The sequence below is a fragment of the Megalops cyprinoides genome, chromosome 22 (genome assembly GCF_013368585.1).
Source record: "Megalops cyprinoides isolate fMegCyp1 chromosome 22, fMegCyp1.pri, whole genome shotgun sequence".
NCBI classification, from domain to species: domain Eukaryota; kingdom Metazoa; phylum Chordata; class Actinopteri; order Elopiformes; family Megalopidae; genus Megalops; species Megalops cyprinoides.
The window spans coordinates 27352895-27369566 of record NC_050604.1 but is presented as its reverse complement, the minus strand read 5'-3'; the positions used below and the strand labels follow the sequence as shown (position 1 = coordinate 27369566).

The 16672-nt window shown below is 42.1% G+C and overlaps 1 protein-coding gene across 1 annotated transcript in view; it reads right to left on the bottom strand.

Annotated features, from left to right (window-relative positions):
- Window positions 1-13764, bottom strand: part of LOC118769548 (GTPase IMAP family member 8-like) — a 64172-nt gene extending 50408 nt beyond the window's left edge. Inside the window, exons 1-2 of the mRNA XM_036516678.1 lie at window positions 13658-13764; window positions 170-537 (exon numbers count right to left, since the gene is read on the bottom strand). Of these exons, the coding sequence (XP_036372571.1) occupies window positions 170-537; window positions 13658-13764 (475 nt within the window). The remainder of the gene's footprint in view (window positions 1-169; window positions 538-13657) is intronic.
- Window positions 13765-16672: the final 2908 nt, after the last annotated feature.

Sequence of the window (16672 nt, the reverse complement as noted above, 5' to 3'; positions counted from 1 at the left end):
AGTTTCTGAAGAATTTTATCTTTTTCACTACTGTAGATTTCCTCTGCAAATCCTTTGTGTACAATATTGCATTCCTCTGCAATTAGTAAAATGTCCATCGGGTCATTAATGTCAGTGTCCTCAGTGTCAATTGAGTCATAGATGGCCTTAAAGAATGAAGCAGGGGGACCTCGTACAAATGTCTGTATTCCTGTGGACAGTAACCCGTACTGGTTGACATGGCCCCAGATCATAGCGAGAATAACGTTGAGGTGCTGCATGGAGACCATGTTGCTGGACAGGTAGGTCAGCTGTACTCCCTGGTCCAGCAGCAGGGAGTCCACCTCATCGATTATGATGCACTGATAGCCTCGATCGGGCCTGACGTCCTTCATCTCAAACGTCTGGCGAAGGTGGTCGGCAGCGAAGGTCTCGACAGTTCCGAAAACCACATGCTTTTGGTAACATTCCTTGCGCTTAGTATCATTGGTTTTGTCTGTGTTTGTATCCACTGTGATGCCAAAGTAGTTGTAGAAGTTGGCCCATTCCTTTGCATCCCTTTGACACAACACAGAAGAGGTGGACACCACATCTACTTTCTCCCCCCTAAGCGCACGCAACACTGTGAACATTGCAATGACACAAGATTTCCCTTCACCAGTGCCCATCTCCAGCAGCTTTCCTGTGCCAGACAGAGCTAAGAGGCACCAGCTTATCATCTGAGTGTCTCTGGGCCACCATTTCTTTTCTGCTTTGCATGTATGTACAGCATTGCATAGAATCGCTAAGATCTCCTGTAAGTCTTCTGTTTCCAAGCTGTGGCTTAGACTCTGAATTCTTTGTACATCTGTGAAGTTTTCAATTCCTCCCCCAGCAATCAGGTCTTTGACGTGTTTTACAACACTGTATGATTTCTCCAGCGTTTGTTTATCTATATCTTTCATCTCACTTATTTCCTGGAAAAGAGTGTCAATACTTTTTATCTTTTCTTCTCTGAGGTTCTTTTCTAAATGCAAAATCAAATTTTGAGCTCCAGAAGACTTTGAGAGCTGAAGTAAAGATTGATCGTTCTCATCTTTCCACTTTGAGGACACTTGATACATGGTCAACAAATGTAAAATCTTCATGATGGACTTGTGGCCTTCGTCATGATGGCAGTCACTCAGTGCTTCCAGGAGCTGCAAAGCTTCTGCTGGTGTCCAAAGGCTCTGCGCCACAAGATTTGAAACCATCTGGAAAAGTTCTGAAGTGTCTGCTGCAGCTTGAGATTGTGCAGCAAAGGCAAATAGGATGTCAAAGCACCATTCTTCCAGAAGAGATGCTCTGCTTTTCTCTGTTTCCATTTCCCTAGTGACTGCTTTCAGTAAAGTCTCAAAAAATTGAAGGACAAAGGCCTCTTGTGAAGGCAATTCTTTTCCTGTAAGTTTTTGTAATATGGTCACAATCTTATCACTGTTTGTATCTTTGATCATACAGTTGTGGAGTACCTGAAAAAGTGCCCTAATAAATCTGTGCCTTAGTTCCATTTTCTGACTGAAAACCCTACCCATGAGGCATTGCAAGTCCTCTGCAGCACCCTTCAGGGCATCATTGTTCTCCAGCCTGGAAAGTTTCAGGTTCTGGCCAGTGGTGAAGCATTTTCCTTCAATGATAAACCCACGACTAAGCTGAGGGCATCCTGCTTCCATTACTTCTAATTTGTATTGAAGGTGGTCTGTGACAAAGTCAACTATGGTACCATACACAATGTCTGCTTTATAGACCTCTGTATATGATGCATTAGAGGTCTTCTTGTTTGTGACATATGAAATCTCCAAGTTACTGTAGAAGTCAGACCACTCTTTCATTTGCTCCTCAGAGTCAATGTCAGGACTCAGCACAATGTCCACTTGGTTACCCAGGCAGACTTGCAAGGCTGCAAACATGGCTGTCACGCATGGATCTTCCTCAAAGCCGACCAGTTCTAGCGGTGTGCTCTTCTCAGTCAGCACCAGAGCACACCAGCGCAGCATCTGGGTCACTGTTGGCCACCAGCCTTTTGTGTCAAAAACAGCTTTGCAGAACTGAGAGAGGATTTCTCGAAGGCTGTCCACATCCAAGCTTGCATTTTTAAAGCAATCTTTTCTAAATGGTGCAACATTGGGGGTATTTTCTTTATATTGCAGGATATCTGAGATGATGCATTGTATTTTATCAACCACAGGGGGCTCCAAATTGCTGCATTTCCTTAATTCAGCCAGAGCTGCACTGAGACTGCTCTCATCTTGGCTTCTGAGGGAATTTTGGAAAACCTGGTGGAAGCTCTCAGGGCCAGCAAAGTCAAGAGTTTGGATCAGGGAACGTCCAGAGTCATCCGTCCATGTGGGAGGTATGTCATACACATGTACCAAAGTGAGGACTTTAGTTATTGAAGCAACCTCTGCATATTTCTCAGACAGCATTTTGAAGACATTCATTGCCTCTGCTGGAGTCCACTGGTTCATTTGCACAAGTTTGAGGAGAATTTCAGTGGATTCTGAGTGGGCTTCCTCATTCTTTACCTGAACAAGTGTAGATAAAAGGAGCTTAAAGCAATGGATTTCTACCTTTAAAACGAAGATAGAAGCTGTTTTGACGACACTCTCCAGAGACGATGTGAGCGTACCGAGAAATTCAAGAGCAAAGAGTTTCTCAGCTGGAAGCTCATCTTCTGACCATTTCTTTGCTATGTAGACCACATCACTGCTCGAGGTTTCATCACTGGTGAAAAAGTGCACAAGGGTCAAATACAGGGCTTGTGTCAGCAGAAAGCTCTCATAAACATTATTTGCTGATTGGCTGATCATCTCTACCAAGGACTGCACATGATTGGACATGTTGTCCAGTGATGCTCCATCAGAAATCTCCAGAGAAAGGACACACAGCTCAGTAATGAGTACCTGAGCATGCTGTAATGTACTGAGGGAGGGAAGAGCATCTATCCATTCATCAAACAGAAGGGTTTCCAGGACTGACAGTACCTTCCCCACCTGATCGGCTGTCAGCAGATTGAGGCTAAGGTTTGAAACGGAGATGCTGCACTTTGATGAGAGGATTCCCATAAGTTCATCACTGCCATGTCCAGATTCATCTGGTTCCACAAATTCATCTAAATTGATTTTAAAAACATCACGCTTTGTCTTCCGTTCTTCTGACATCTTACTGTTCAGTTGCTGTTGTTTCTCATTCATTTTTTTGGCATGTTGGAGAGATTTTTGAAGCCTTTCATTCAGTGCTTCCTGTCTCTTCTCTTCAGCCGCTCTCCTTGCTGCTTCTTGCCTCTTTCTCTCTTGCTCTCTCCTTTCTTCTTCTTGTCTCTTTCTCTCTTGCTCCCGCCTCTCTTCTTCCCTCCTCTTTCTTTCTTCCTCTCTCCTCTTCTTTTCTAATGCCTCTTGATCCCTGATTGGCTTATAAAAGCAATATTCACACTCGTATGCATTGTCATGGCCAACTTCCCTGTAGTATTCACCCCCATTGTACTTGTACACGAACCGACCGTGGATATGGCATTTAACAAAAGCATCGAAACTACAGCAGGGAGGCAGGACTTTTTTACACTTCCAACACCTCAAACGGTCACCCATATGGCACTCTGATGGCTGGTTCCCCATTTTCAATGGAATCGTCAGCAGTTAAATGATGTCTTCCTTTTGCTTCCTGTGGATTTCTGAAACATATCAGAATTGTCATCATCATTTAAATGTTTTATGAAGAAATTCATAACAAAATAATGTAATTTTATACTATCTGTAGCTTTTACATAAAACATGGAGTGATCTGAGAATACATTAATGTCTGCAGCTGTGGGATGGGAAAGCAGGGTGTCAGTGCTCCGCCTCCTTAGCTGTCGTGCTTTTGTTTTCCTTGTGTTTTTCCTGCCCCGCTCCCCGCCCGGTCTCCGCCCGCCTGATTGCCTGCACACCTGCTTTCCATCCCCTCGTCTGCCCTGCCCTATATGTTCCCTGCTTTTCCCTGTCCTGTTGCTAGTTCGTCACAGTGTTTTTCGCCTGTTTCGTCCCCGCGTATGCTTCTGTCTGCCTGTTTCCCGTTTTTCGACCCTGCTTGTACCCTGACCTCGTTTTTGCCTGCCTCCTTGCCTCGTTCGCTTGATTGCCTGCCTGTCCGGTTCCCCGACCTTGCCTGCTCCGATTTCCCGATCCTCGTTTTGTCCACGGACTGTCTCCCGGTTTTCGACCCTGCTTGTTTTCGGATTAGCGATTTGCCTGACGATTCCATTAAAGACGCACGGAACCCGACGCTCCCGTGGTCCGCGCCTGAGTCCCTGCCTGAGCCCCGACACAGGGAGTGAGTGTGTTCATTGGCAGCACCTGTGGCTGGTGAGGTAGTGGTGAGGGAGTCAGGGGAATCCCTTTATTTAAGCAGACTTCAGTTAGAGGTGAAACCACAGGGTAATTCCACCCAAACGCACCCATAAGAACCAGAAGGGGAAGTACATAAAAACTGTAAATACATGTATTCAAAGCAATACATACATTCACTGTAAATGCATGCTATCTTCTCATACCTACATAATATCGAGCATCCACAAGTATTTAACATTATAATAACTAGCTTGCATGAAAAACTACAACAAACTCTTCAAAAGACTGAAGTTTTATCACATAATTCACCCCTATTTCACCGATCTAAATATAGAAGTAAGTTTTCTTTAAGTCCTTTCAGGAAATTGTCCTAGGCATTGTAACATGATAACGATCATTACTGTACGTTAGCTGGCTGTGTGCAGTAGCCTCCCATACCACCCTACACCTTTTGGGTGAAACAATGCCTTTATAACATAATTTGGCATAAGAGGATACTTTCCTCAAAGGATACTTTCAAAGTAAGAGGAAGGAAATCAAAGAAAGAATTCCAGAAGCCCATCCAGGGAATTAAATCATTGAAAGTATGAGGAAGGATTACAGTTTACCATTCATCTCATCATAGAGCCTCAATGTGGTGACGGTAAAGTTTAGTGACAACACCATTATGTGTAAGTGTTTGTCCTGCAAAGCTCCATTTGATAAGCTGGGATATAACGCCAGTGGCACTTTTGAGTACCTGCTTTGCTGAACATCGCAAGCTAAGTGGCATGGAGCTTTGGGTTCGGCTGAGGGGTAGGAGCTCTGGCTGTCTATATTGGAGTCTCTTGCTGAAAATGCTGCTCGCATGCAGGCATCGTGTACGGCTCTGGTCATGCCTCCCCTCTCACTCCCTGCCCCACGCTTTGAAAACCTCTGGGTGTCTTATTTGTCTCTTCAGCAATACTGTTTCTCCATATTGGCAAGTTTTCATCTTGTTAACCCAAATGAACATGTTAATTACCAAATATAATGCACTGCAAGTTTGTTTTTACAGATTTCTTCTAACAACCTTTTACTATTCATATAGAGCTACAATGGGGCTAATAATAGTTGCACAGTTTAATGAGAATATTAGGAAACATTGTAAAAGAAATGAACGTTTCCTGAGTCACTCATGGTCTGTGTAAGTAGGGTGATTTGTGTATTTTGGCACAGCATAAGTTTATGTTGCATTTACACACCACTGTAGACCACTACATTGATTCTATGAGAACATAGTGTTTTCTGTCATGATGGTTGATATTTTGAACTTTACATTTTATCCCTGACATGGTATCTGTTATCTGCTATCTCTTGTCAGGATGTGCATATGCCTCCCTAAAGCCCATTCAGCTGGTTCAAAATGCAGCTGCTCGTATTCTAACCAGAACAAAGCGCTTTGAGCACATCACCCCAGTATTAGCCTCTCTCCATTGGCTACCTATCAAATACCGCATTGATTTCAAAATACTTCTCCTTACATTTAAAGCTTTAAATGGGCTTGCCCCTCCCTATCTTACGGACCTTCTCCGCCCATATACTCCAAAACGATCTCTACGTTCCCAAAGTGCGGGACTTCTCATTGTTCCAAGAGTGGGTAAAAGTACTATAGGTGGTAGAGCCTTTTCGTACCAAGCCCCTCTTTTGTGGAACAATGTACCCACCGAGGTTTGGGGAGCAGACTCTCTCTCCGCCTTTAAGTCTAGGCTGTGTTCAGCTGATCCGGCTGTGGTCTGGTGTTGACTGCCTTAGGGTCACCCTCATGATTGTGCTGGCCCCTTGCCTCTCGTCCCCTAGGTATGCTGCCATAGTCCTTATCTGCTGGGACTTTTCCCTATTACGCACATGCATCCCTCTTCCCCCCTCTGTTTCCCCCTTTGCCTTTATGCCTTTTGTTTCCGTTCCTGCACTTAACATCCATTAATCACTGTTCTCTGTTTGTTTCCTACCCCTGCTCCGGGCTCCTGCTGTAGCTCATACGTCACACACCGACTTCCAGTCCTGCTACCTCACTACCCTGCCCGTCAAGCCAACTGCATGCTAAGAACCAAACAGTCCTGCTACCTCGCTGCCCTGCCCATCAAGCCAACTGCGTGCCAAGAACCGGACATTATAGGATAGATTTTATAATTACTATGTCGTTAATTACTGGTGTCTATCTAACTCAAATGTATTAAAGTACATTATACAACTTTAAGACTCTCTCTAATTCTATCTGCCCAGTGCCGGCCAGAAGCAGATGGGCTCGCCCTCTGAGCTGGGTTCTGCCCAAGGTTTCTTCCTGTTAATTGGGGAGGTTTTCCTTGCCACCGTTGCCTTAGGCTTTCTCTCAGGGGGTCTCAGGCCTGGGATCAATGTAAAGCTGCTTTGTGACAACTTGTGTTGTAAAAAGCGCTGTACAAATAAAATTTAATTGAATCTGCTGCTCTGTACCTGTGCATCACCTGTGTATCACTTTACACTTCAACCCTGATGCTACCTGCCAATCTTCCCTGATGCTCTTTGTCTTATTGCTCTTGTGATGAGCTCTACATTTGTGTTATCAGGCATTCTGGTTAAGACTGTCTGCCAAACAAATGAATAAATATCAGACAACCAGCCAAATCAAATAAACAAGGGGGGGGGGGCTTCATTCATTTATGATTCACAATGTGTTTGCCATGCATAAAACGAGTTCAGTATACTCTGGAAGGAAGCACATGCAAACTTTTTCCTTTATCAGTACATATCAGTAGACACCACATCAATGATGAAGTGTACAGTGATAAACAGCTACACAACAAGAAGTGATACCACTATTACTATTAATCCTACTACTACCACTGCTGTCATAATAATAATAATAACAATAATAATATGTTCTTATGTAATGATCTACTTCAGTAATGCTATATCAGCATGTAACACTGGCACTTTCTTCTTTGTTGGATGTTTGTATCGTCATGGAAACTACATTGTTGCACATAGTTCCACAATGACTGCTGTATATTAGACTTATTGCTGCATTTTTTGCAGCAGTTTAGTATGTTAACTATTTGAACTTTTGGTTATAGAGTTAGGAATTTCAGTTTCATTGATATTGGTGAATACTATTTTATGGTCAAGAAAATGAATGATTACAGATAAAATTAACACCTGGCATGTCTATATTTACTTAGTCATTATGATGGCATATCACATTAAATTGATGACAAAAATTTAATTAATATAGTGATTACTGTTGTTATTATTATTACATTACAGTCTTACACTCACACACACAGATATTAAAAAGATTAGTTTAATTCAGTTGTAAACCTAAGCATAATTTCAAACAAAGTGTTGTAAATACACAGCATGTCATTTTCAAGTTTTACACAGACCAACCTTTCCTTCATTTTCAGCTGTTATTTTAACTTTGTTAAAAAACTAATGACATGAGTATTTTCTTTGCTTGGTCTTTTGTATGAATTTTAATTTTAATAATTCACTCTAAATACACTCTTGATGAAAAACAGTATAGAAACTTACCTATAGTTTGCTTTTAAATTTTCGTAGTAGCAGGCAGATCAGTCAGGTATGCCAATGTGTCTGCTGTCTGTGCTCAGAGGTCTCTGTGCTCAGAGGTAAGAACAGCAGTGGAAGTGCACCTGCTTTTATACACCTGTATCCTCCTGGACACACCCACTGATGCAGCATCACTGTAACCTGGAGTGACAGGAGGAGCTGAGCAGCAGGAACAGACACTGTTTAAAATCACGTGCTTTACAATCAGATCAGCAGCAACAGTGAGTATAGGTAGAGTTTGGGTTTTCTAGATAATGGTAGGTAGCCATTGATAGATAGTTGAATCAGAGTAAGTTTTGAAATCCGCAGTAGCTGGAGAACTTTTGCAGAGTGTTGCTTGTTATAGCAGCAGTTCTTCAACTGGGTTCCTTTGGTCAGCGGAAGGTTGTAAAACTGTAGCTGTTAGTTTGAGCTGATGGCGATTGTTCCTACCATGCTATTCTCTGATGTTTGGCGTGAGAGTGTGCACAAACTCTGCTGGCTGTGTGGCTTATTGTGCTGTTCATGTCAATCAATCACATACAGCCTGAAATAAATGGAAATGATTGGTCCTGCAACCATCATGTCAAGAACAACCAATCACAGCCCCAATACTTGTGGAGAGTGCAAAGAGATACATCAATTAATGATGTGCACCATGCAGCAGGTAGGCAGAAAAAGGTGCAATATCTATAACAAAACCAACAAAAATCAAATCATTAGCAATGGATGTCTGAAACAGCTGTCTGGCAAGAAAAGAAAGCCAAACTCTGTTGCTAACTGCATCTCAGAAACTTAATTTACTGTTAGCTCACCCAGTTTAGATAAGTAGCTAGCTAAAAAGCCACCTGACTTGCTGCGTTCTTGTTTGGAAAAGGGGATTTTGTTCTCGCGCTTGCTGAAGGAGCACAGCACAGGCAGGCCAGGCTGATTGGACAGGGGCACTGGCTGAGAGTGGAGGCTGATATGAGACCCCAGCGTTTCAGGTAGCAGAGATGCCATGAGTACAGTGACTGTAGTAGAGCTGCTTCTTAAACTAAATAAATTGATAGTGTAGCCTGTAGTATGGAGGTTGGAATAAGAAACCTTGAGAATCGCAACTAAGGAGATTTTTTAACAGCTTTGTAATAGCCACTTGGTGGCTTGGAGACAACTTTAAATAAATGAAGCCAGAAGAGATGTGGATTCAGTGGTAAAACATTCAGTGTATTACAGTGATTTAAAACACACAGTGCCAGGGAAAAAAATAGAAAATATTACAGAGCAATAGCAACTGCAGATTTAAGCGGGGTATACCAGCACAATCTCTGATAGGTGACTAGTTTAGGAATGTAGCTGCATTTTTGTGAAATTTAACTGAACATTGTATTTTACATAATGGTAGTGACAGTGTTGATAAGCTAGCAGGCCAAATGACACCTGTGAAATCATCAAGCCAATTAGCTAGCATTCACATGCATAAATATTAATTTGTACAGATTGCTATATATTCCTCATGTAGATTTAAGCATGATTCATTCCTTTGTGGGGGTCTTTACTACCCCCTTCGTATGTACAGGTCACTCTCCCAAAGGTCATGATGTCATTTCCTTCTGTGAGGTCACAGCACAGTAAGTGTGTCATCATTAGAACATGAAGGTCTGTGCTTAGAAAAAGCTCCTAGCAGGTTTCTGATGAGATGCTTTCTGTGATTATTCTTTTCTGCAAAGCTCAGAGCCATGGGGATATACCCAGCTGTGGCCCCGTGGTCCCTGTGTTAAAAACACAGCCAAGCGGAGGCCAGGGCCATCATTTGGATAAGATATGCAGCTACCTTCTAACTCCTGACACATTCAAAACAGGAACCGAACCTCTTTTATGCGGCGACCCATTCTGCTTTGACAAAATGCAAAATGTCCAAAACCCCTCTGCCTGTTACATGCGGGTGAAGCGTGCTGTGCTCAGAATATGCACGCAATATTTCCCTCAGACGCCTGTCGCATGGAACACAGCATTACACTGTGTTTAGCTGAAAGGCAGAGAAGGGAATATGACATATATATCATACATGTATTTTCAATAAAGGTGATGACTGGTCCTGCATGACATTTTTTATTCCTGTTAATCAAATCATATCATAATTATCTCATCATTATTTTTGTGCTTCATGTGTATTTTTAATTTAATTTACTTTAAAAAGAAGTCTTAAAAATGTTGACACGTGTAACACTCACTGGTCCTAAAGGGACTGAATACCAACCACAGCTGAAATCAGTTATGTTTAGTGTTGCATTAACTGTGTTTTATCCTGGCTGTGAAATATCCAACAAATTGCCTCTACATGCACAATTTGAGTTGGGGGTGTAATTACTCCAACTGTGAGAATTCCTGCTGATGATACTTATTAATATGACATATGTATTTAAATTATCCCAACTAAAACACTTAATATGGGTCTTTTTGCCAACAGGATTCTACAACAAGCCTGCCAATAGCTTTCATACATCACTGGAGGAATGAACCTTTCAAATGCCTTGTGATCGAGGCAGGTCCTAACTCTTTTGATTAGTTAATTAATTAATCTATTTTTGAAGTTTTTAAAGTTTTTTAAAGTTTAGTTGCTGATGTAGATGAGATCAGACAGTAAGATGAAGAAAGGAAGAGAGTAGGATTTTGGTGAGGGTTTGTGATCAACCATGCATTATTTTCACAAATTAATCACTTTCCTTCTGTTTTGGAAAGCTGAGTTTATTCCTGCAGACTGTGAGGGCCTGGCATTACAGTGCTGGTGGATATATACTGTCTTTTCAGAGAGATTAAAAATCTTGATGTGTTCAGACAAACTAGCCGACCAGCAGGACTCCATTAACCATAACTGCCGTTAACCACTGGCCAGTCAAAGCCTTCACAACAGATCAGTAAAGACCAGATCTGATTGCACCCATTCTGATTCCACACTTAACGATGGAGAGATGATATCACTGTAACTCTGCTGCGGTGAGGTCTGAACACACACTGCAGACATTACTGCTCATTTCACATACTGCTGAGGCTCCCACTGAATTAATGCCTCCATAATGTAAAGGTGTTTTTAGAAAATGCAGGCACATATTCATATTAAGACTGTTACAGGTCAGAGAGAATCACAGTCCTAAAAGCCTCCTTGTAGAGGGAGTGTATGTCTCCATGTCTCACATATGTTCTCCCTGTTAGATTCTCAGTCTCTTTGCTGGGCAGCGGTCTGTGGTGTTCAATCAGACACCAGGTGAGCATTTCTCTGTTAAATCTGCAGTGGAACTATGGCATGATATATTTATATGCTATTTTGATTAGCACTTGACTGGGCAATTAATTAGTATGCCCGCATGTTTTCTTAAATATATAACATTTATTTCTAAGGAACTTTATGGTTAAAATCATTTCTCCCTAACTAAATATTTTATGTTATTCAAGATTAAGCTCTCCGGCAGCACAATTACATTGCATTACAGTGCAATACAGGTTTTACCAAGTTTAGGAAAATTCATCATTTTTCCATGGAACAGGCCCTGCGTGGATTTAAGAGGACTCTGTTAGGCAGTTTTTGGCCTAAAGTCAAAATTAAAATTTTCCTTTTGCATGTTCATCAATGTAAATTCAATATGGCATGGATATTATACACTTTGGAAATGGCAGAAATGTATTTTTAATTAATTCACCGACAGTGCACATATTCTAATGAAACTCAGGTAAAATAGCTTCTTCTTGCAGGGAAGACAGTTTACAAAGCAAAGTTTTTGTCTTTCACCTGCAGCCTTAACAATGTATCTGCATTGTCCTAAGACAGTTTCAGAGCTGTTATGTAGCCCGAGCCCACATCAGGCTTAAAAATACATCAATATCTGCAAGACTGAACCAGATTCACTTTGTTTTTAAAATGAAAAATAAAATGAGAAGATGCTAAATGCTACCTGGTGTAAACATGTGCATCATGTGAACTGATCTGCTGGGGCTATCTGTACTGTGGCTGTCCCCGCAGCTGTGAGCACTCACTCAGCAACACTGCTGTCTGCCCGCTGCTGGCAGACCTTGGGAATTCATTGCAAACCTGGCGAAGACTTACTGTCCTGCTAATCCTGCAGTGGAACAGTGGTCAGCGGTATGATGAGTGCTTGACAGGGTGATTCATTTCCATAAGGGAACACTTTTTTCACAATACAACATTTTGTCCTGAGGACTTTTGTGATGTATGAATTTTCTGCCTGAGGGTATATATTTTTTTTAAATGTTTCGCAAAGCTGGGTTGCCTGCAGCAGGACTACATTGCTTTAAAATACAGCACAAGTTTAGGAAAATTACTCATGTGATGAAAAAGGCCTTATGTGCAAATTAACCTTGGCTTCATGTGTGGACTTCAGAGAAAAAATTTCCTTTTCAGTACAAGGCCATTAGATGTGTTTATTTGAAGTTAAAGAATATTGAATTAATATCACAATATATAATTTATACTGATCTAGTATGAAGAACAACTGACAGTCGCGTCCCGACGTGTTCGATCCTCTCACTCCCAACGCCCGTCTGTACCGGCCTCTCAGCGGTGGAATGAACTCCTCAAGGGGGTCAGGACAGTGGATTCACTGACCATCATCTGGCGCAAACTAAAGATCCATTTAACTTTACATTTACATTTATTCATTTGGCAGAAGCTTTTATCCAAAGCAACTTTACAAGTGAGGCAGAGTACAACAAAAGCAAAAAGCCATATGAGGAGTCAACAATATTAGGCGCACTGCATGATCAAGTTTCAACAGTTGGCCAGACAAGGTACAAGCTAGCTGTTAGAGATACGAGAGCATTAAACCAATTTTTAAATTTTTTTTATAGATTTATTTTTTTAAAGGAAAACAAATGTTAAGACACAAGAAATTGCTTTAGGTGCGAGTGTTTCAGGTGTTCAGAAGAGCTGTGCCTTCAGATTTTTCTTCAAGATAGTGAGGGACAATGGACAAAGTTCTGGAAAGTCATTTTGTCTCGCGATGTGACAGGACCACTGGGTGCCATTCGGTAGCAGAGAGCAACAGGAGCAACAGGTCAGGAGCAACAGGTCAGGAGGGAACATAGATAAAGATAAAGATAAAGATGAAGATAAAGATTTTTTATTGTCATTGCACAGAGTGCAACGAAACTGTGTAGCAATCCTGGCAGTGCACATGACACATTCCACATGACAAACAGCAATTAAGAAAGATACCAGGTTTCAAGCAGATTTAAGAGGGAAAAAAAAGTATATATAAATAAAATATGGACAACAACATATAGAACAATAAGATATAGAACAATAAAACATAATAATACAACAATAAAACATAATAATACGGTAAATAAACTTTAGCAGCGGCAGACATATTGCACATTGGAATATTTCATGTTTATTGTAATTATTGCACATTTATTGTAATCAGATGTAAACATATATGCAGTGTACTATAATGTAACTGCAAGTATTAAGTACTGAGGTGAGGTAGGTCGCAAACAGTCAGTGTTTGGCAGTGTTCATTTCTCGTATGGCTCTGGGGTAGAAGCTGTTCCTAAGTCTGTTTGTCCGTGATATGATGGACCTGAATCGTCTACCAGAGGGCAGCAGGTCAAACAGATGATGTCTAGGGTGGGATGAGTCTTTCAGAATGTTGGCTGCTCTACTGAAGCGAAAGCTGAATAAGTCCTCTAAAGAGAGCAGTGAGCAGCCGATGATCTTCTGGGCGGTGTTGATGACCCTCTGAAGGGCTCTCCTGTCCGCTGCTGAGCAGCTGCCATACCACACAGAGATACAGTACGTTAGCACGCTCTCGATGGACAAGCGGTAGCAGGACACCAGCACTTTCTCCTGCAGGCTGTTCTTCCTGAGGATCCTCAGGAAGTAGAGTCGCTGCTGTGCCTTCATGACTACTGCGGTGGTGTTTGTAGTCCAGGAGAGATCTTCTGTGATGTGCGTACCCAGGAACTTGAAAGCACCCTTTCCACACAGTCCCCGTTGATGTGTAGTGGATCAAAGTCTGCACTGTTTTTCCGGAAGTCTATTATGATTTCTTTTGTTTTTGAGGAGTTCAGAGCGTGATTGTTCTCTGAACACCACACTGCCAGTCTTTGGACTGTAGTATTGAGTTCAGGTAGGTAGATGCAGTTTTGTTGGATGTTCTGAATGCAAGAATCAAGATCTTGAACTTGAAGTGGGCAGTTACAGGGAGCCAGTGGAGCAAGACAAAGACAGCCTGATATGGGCCCTGTCTGGTTGATTGAAGCCCACTGCGTTCTGTATCAGCTGCAGAGGCTGATGTCGTTTCCTTCTGTGAGGTCACAGCACAGTAAGTGTGTAATCATTAGAACATGAAGGTCTGTGCTTAGAAAAAGCTCCTAGCAGGTTTCTGATGAGATGCTTTCTGTGATTATTCTTTTCTGCAAAGCTCAGAGCCATGGGGATATACCCAGCTGTGGCCCCGTGGTCCCTGTGTTAAAAACACAGCCAAGCGGAGGCCAGGGCCATCATTTGGATAAGATATGCAGCTACCTTCTAACTCCTGACACATTCAAAACAGGAACCGAACCTCTTTTATGCGGCGACCCATTCTGCTTTGACAAAATGTAAAATGTCCAAAACCCCTCTGCCTGTTACATGCGGGTGAAGCGTGCTGTGCTCAGAATATGCACGCAATATTTCCCTCAGACGCCTGTCGCATGGAACACAGCATTACACTGTGTTTAGCTGAAAGGCAGAGAAGGGAATATGACATATATATCATACATGTATTTTCAATAAAGGTGATAAGACTGGTCCTGCATGACATTTTTTATTGAGAGCGTGTTTTAGGAAATGACTCTTTTCAGAAGCCTCACATTCAGTACAGAGCAAAACTCACTAAAAAGCCCCTCTATGCCCCCTAGTGGTGCAATGAGCTCATTGCCTCCATCAGAACAGAGCCAGTCCCCACCTTCTGACACCCTACCCTCTTCAGACCTGCATTTGGACTGCAGTTACACAGAGCTTCTTCAGTCTGTATGAAAGAGTGAATCAGCACTGTGGGACAGATTTACACTACAGTTAACTAATATTGTCCTTGGGCAGGTTATGAGTGGGGACCCTTCTTCTGGGAGTGGATGGTGTAACACAGGCCTAGACACTGTATTCATTGTGGCCAGTTAGCATAGCTGGTAGCGGTGCTGAGAAGTGTTTCTCACTCAGGTGGGAGGGTATAGAGAGAGAGAGAGAGAGAGAGAGAGAGAGAGAGACAGAATGAGAGAGAGAGAGAGAGAGAGAGAGAGAGAAAGAGAGACAGAGAGAGAGAGACAGGGAGAGAGAAAGAGAGAGGGAGAGACAGACAGAGAGAGAGAGAGAGGGAGAGAGAGGGAGAGAGAGATAGAGAGACAGAGACAGAGAGGGAGAGAGAGAGAAAGAGAGACAGAGAGAGAGAGAAATTCTTTCCCGAATTCAAAACAATCTACCCAGACTTTGAAAAGTTTGAGGACAGTAAGGTTCTAAGAATTTTACTAGGCGAGGAACAAGATCGTGCCAGAGTCGCAGCTAGGTATGTGGATGCCTGCCACAGAGAAAGAGAGTCACTCCATCGGTAAAACACTTCAAGAAATAAATACACACACACACACTCACACCACACACACACACACACAAACACACGCATTCACACCACACACACACACCACACACACACTTCTGTATTTGTTGTTTGTTTGTTTTAATGTATGTAGAAATGCTTTGGCAATACAAATGGAGTTTTTGTCATGCCAATAAAGCTCATTTGAATTTGAATTTGAATTTGAGAGAAAGAGAGAGAGAGAGAGAGGGAGACAGAGCGAGAGAGAGAGGGGGAGAGAGAGAGAGAGAGAGAGAGAGAGAGAGAAAGAGAGAGAGAGAGAGAGAGAAAGAAGGGGAGAGGGAGAGAGAGAGAGAGAGAGAGAGAGAGAGAGAGAAACCCTTCACCCTTCACACTCTAATCGATAAATATGTAAACCAAAATAAAGGTAAAATATTTGCTTGTTTTGTGGATTTCCAAAAGGCATTTGACTCTATTTGGCATAAAGGACTATTATATAAACTCATTCAGAGTGGTGTGGGGGGGAAACTGTATGATGTAATTAAATCTATGTATTCCACAGCAGTAAGTGTGTGGTCAAAATTGGATGCAACAGGACTGACTTTTTCCACCAAATGAGGGGGGTGCGACAGGCTGCAGTTTGAGTCCTACGCTATTCAACATTTACATTAATGAATTGGTACACACATTACAGAATTCTATCTTTATGCAGATGATTTGGTTTTGCTGTCACCGACAAAAGAGTGCTTGCAGCACAGCATGAATGTGTCGGCAAAATTTTGTCAAACATGGGCCCTGAAAATAAGTCCTCAAAAAACCAAGCTTCTAATCTTTCAAAAACATTCCAGGCTACAGGGAAACACCAACAATTTTACAATTGGCAACATCAAAATTGAACAAACAAACAAGTACACTTATTTAGGCATAACTATCAATTCAACAGGAAACTTTGGCTTGGCTGTGAAGGAACTTAAAGAAAAGGCAAAAAGAGCATTTTATGCCATCAAAAGATCGATGCAATTAGAGTTACCAATTAGAACTTGGATTAAACTATTCACATCAATTATTGAACCCACTGCACGTTATGGCTGTGAGGTGTGGGGTCCACTCACAAAATGTGACTTTTCAAATTGGGACAAACATCCCACTGAAGCCCTGCATGCAGAGTTCTGCAAGAGTATCCTCCGGGTACAGAGGAAAACACCCAACAATGCATGCAGGGCAGAATTAGGCCAATACCCT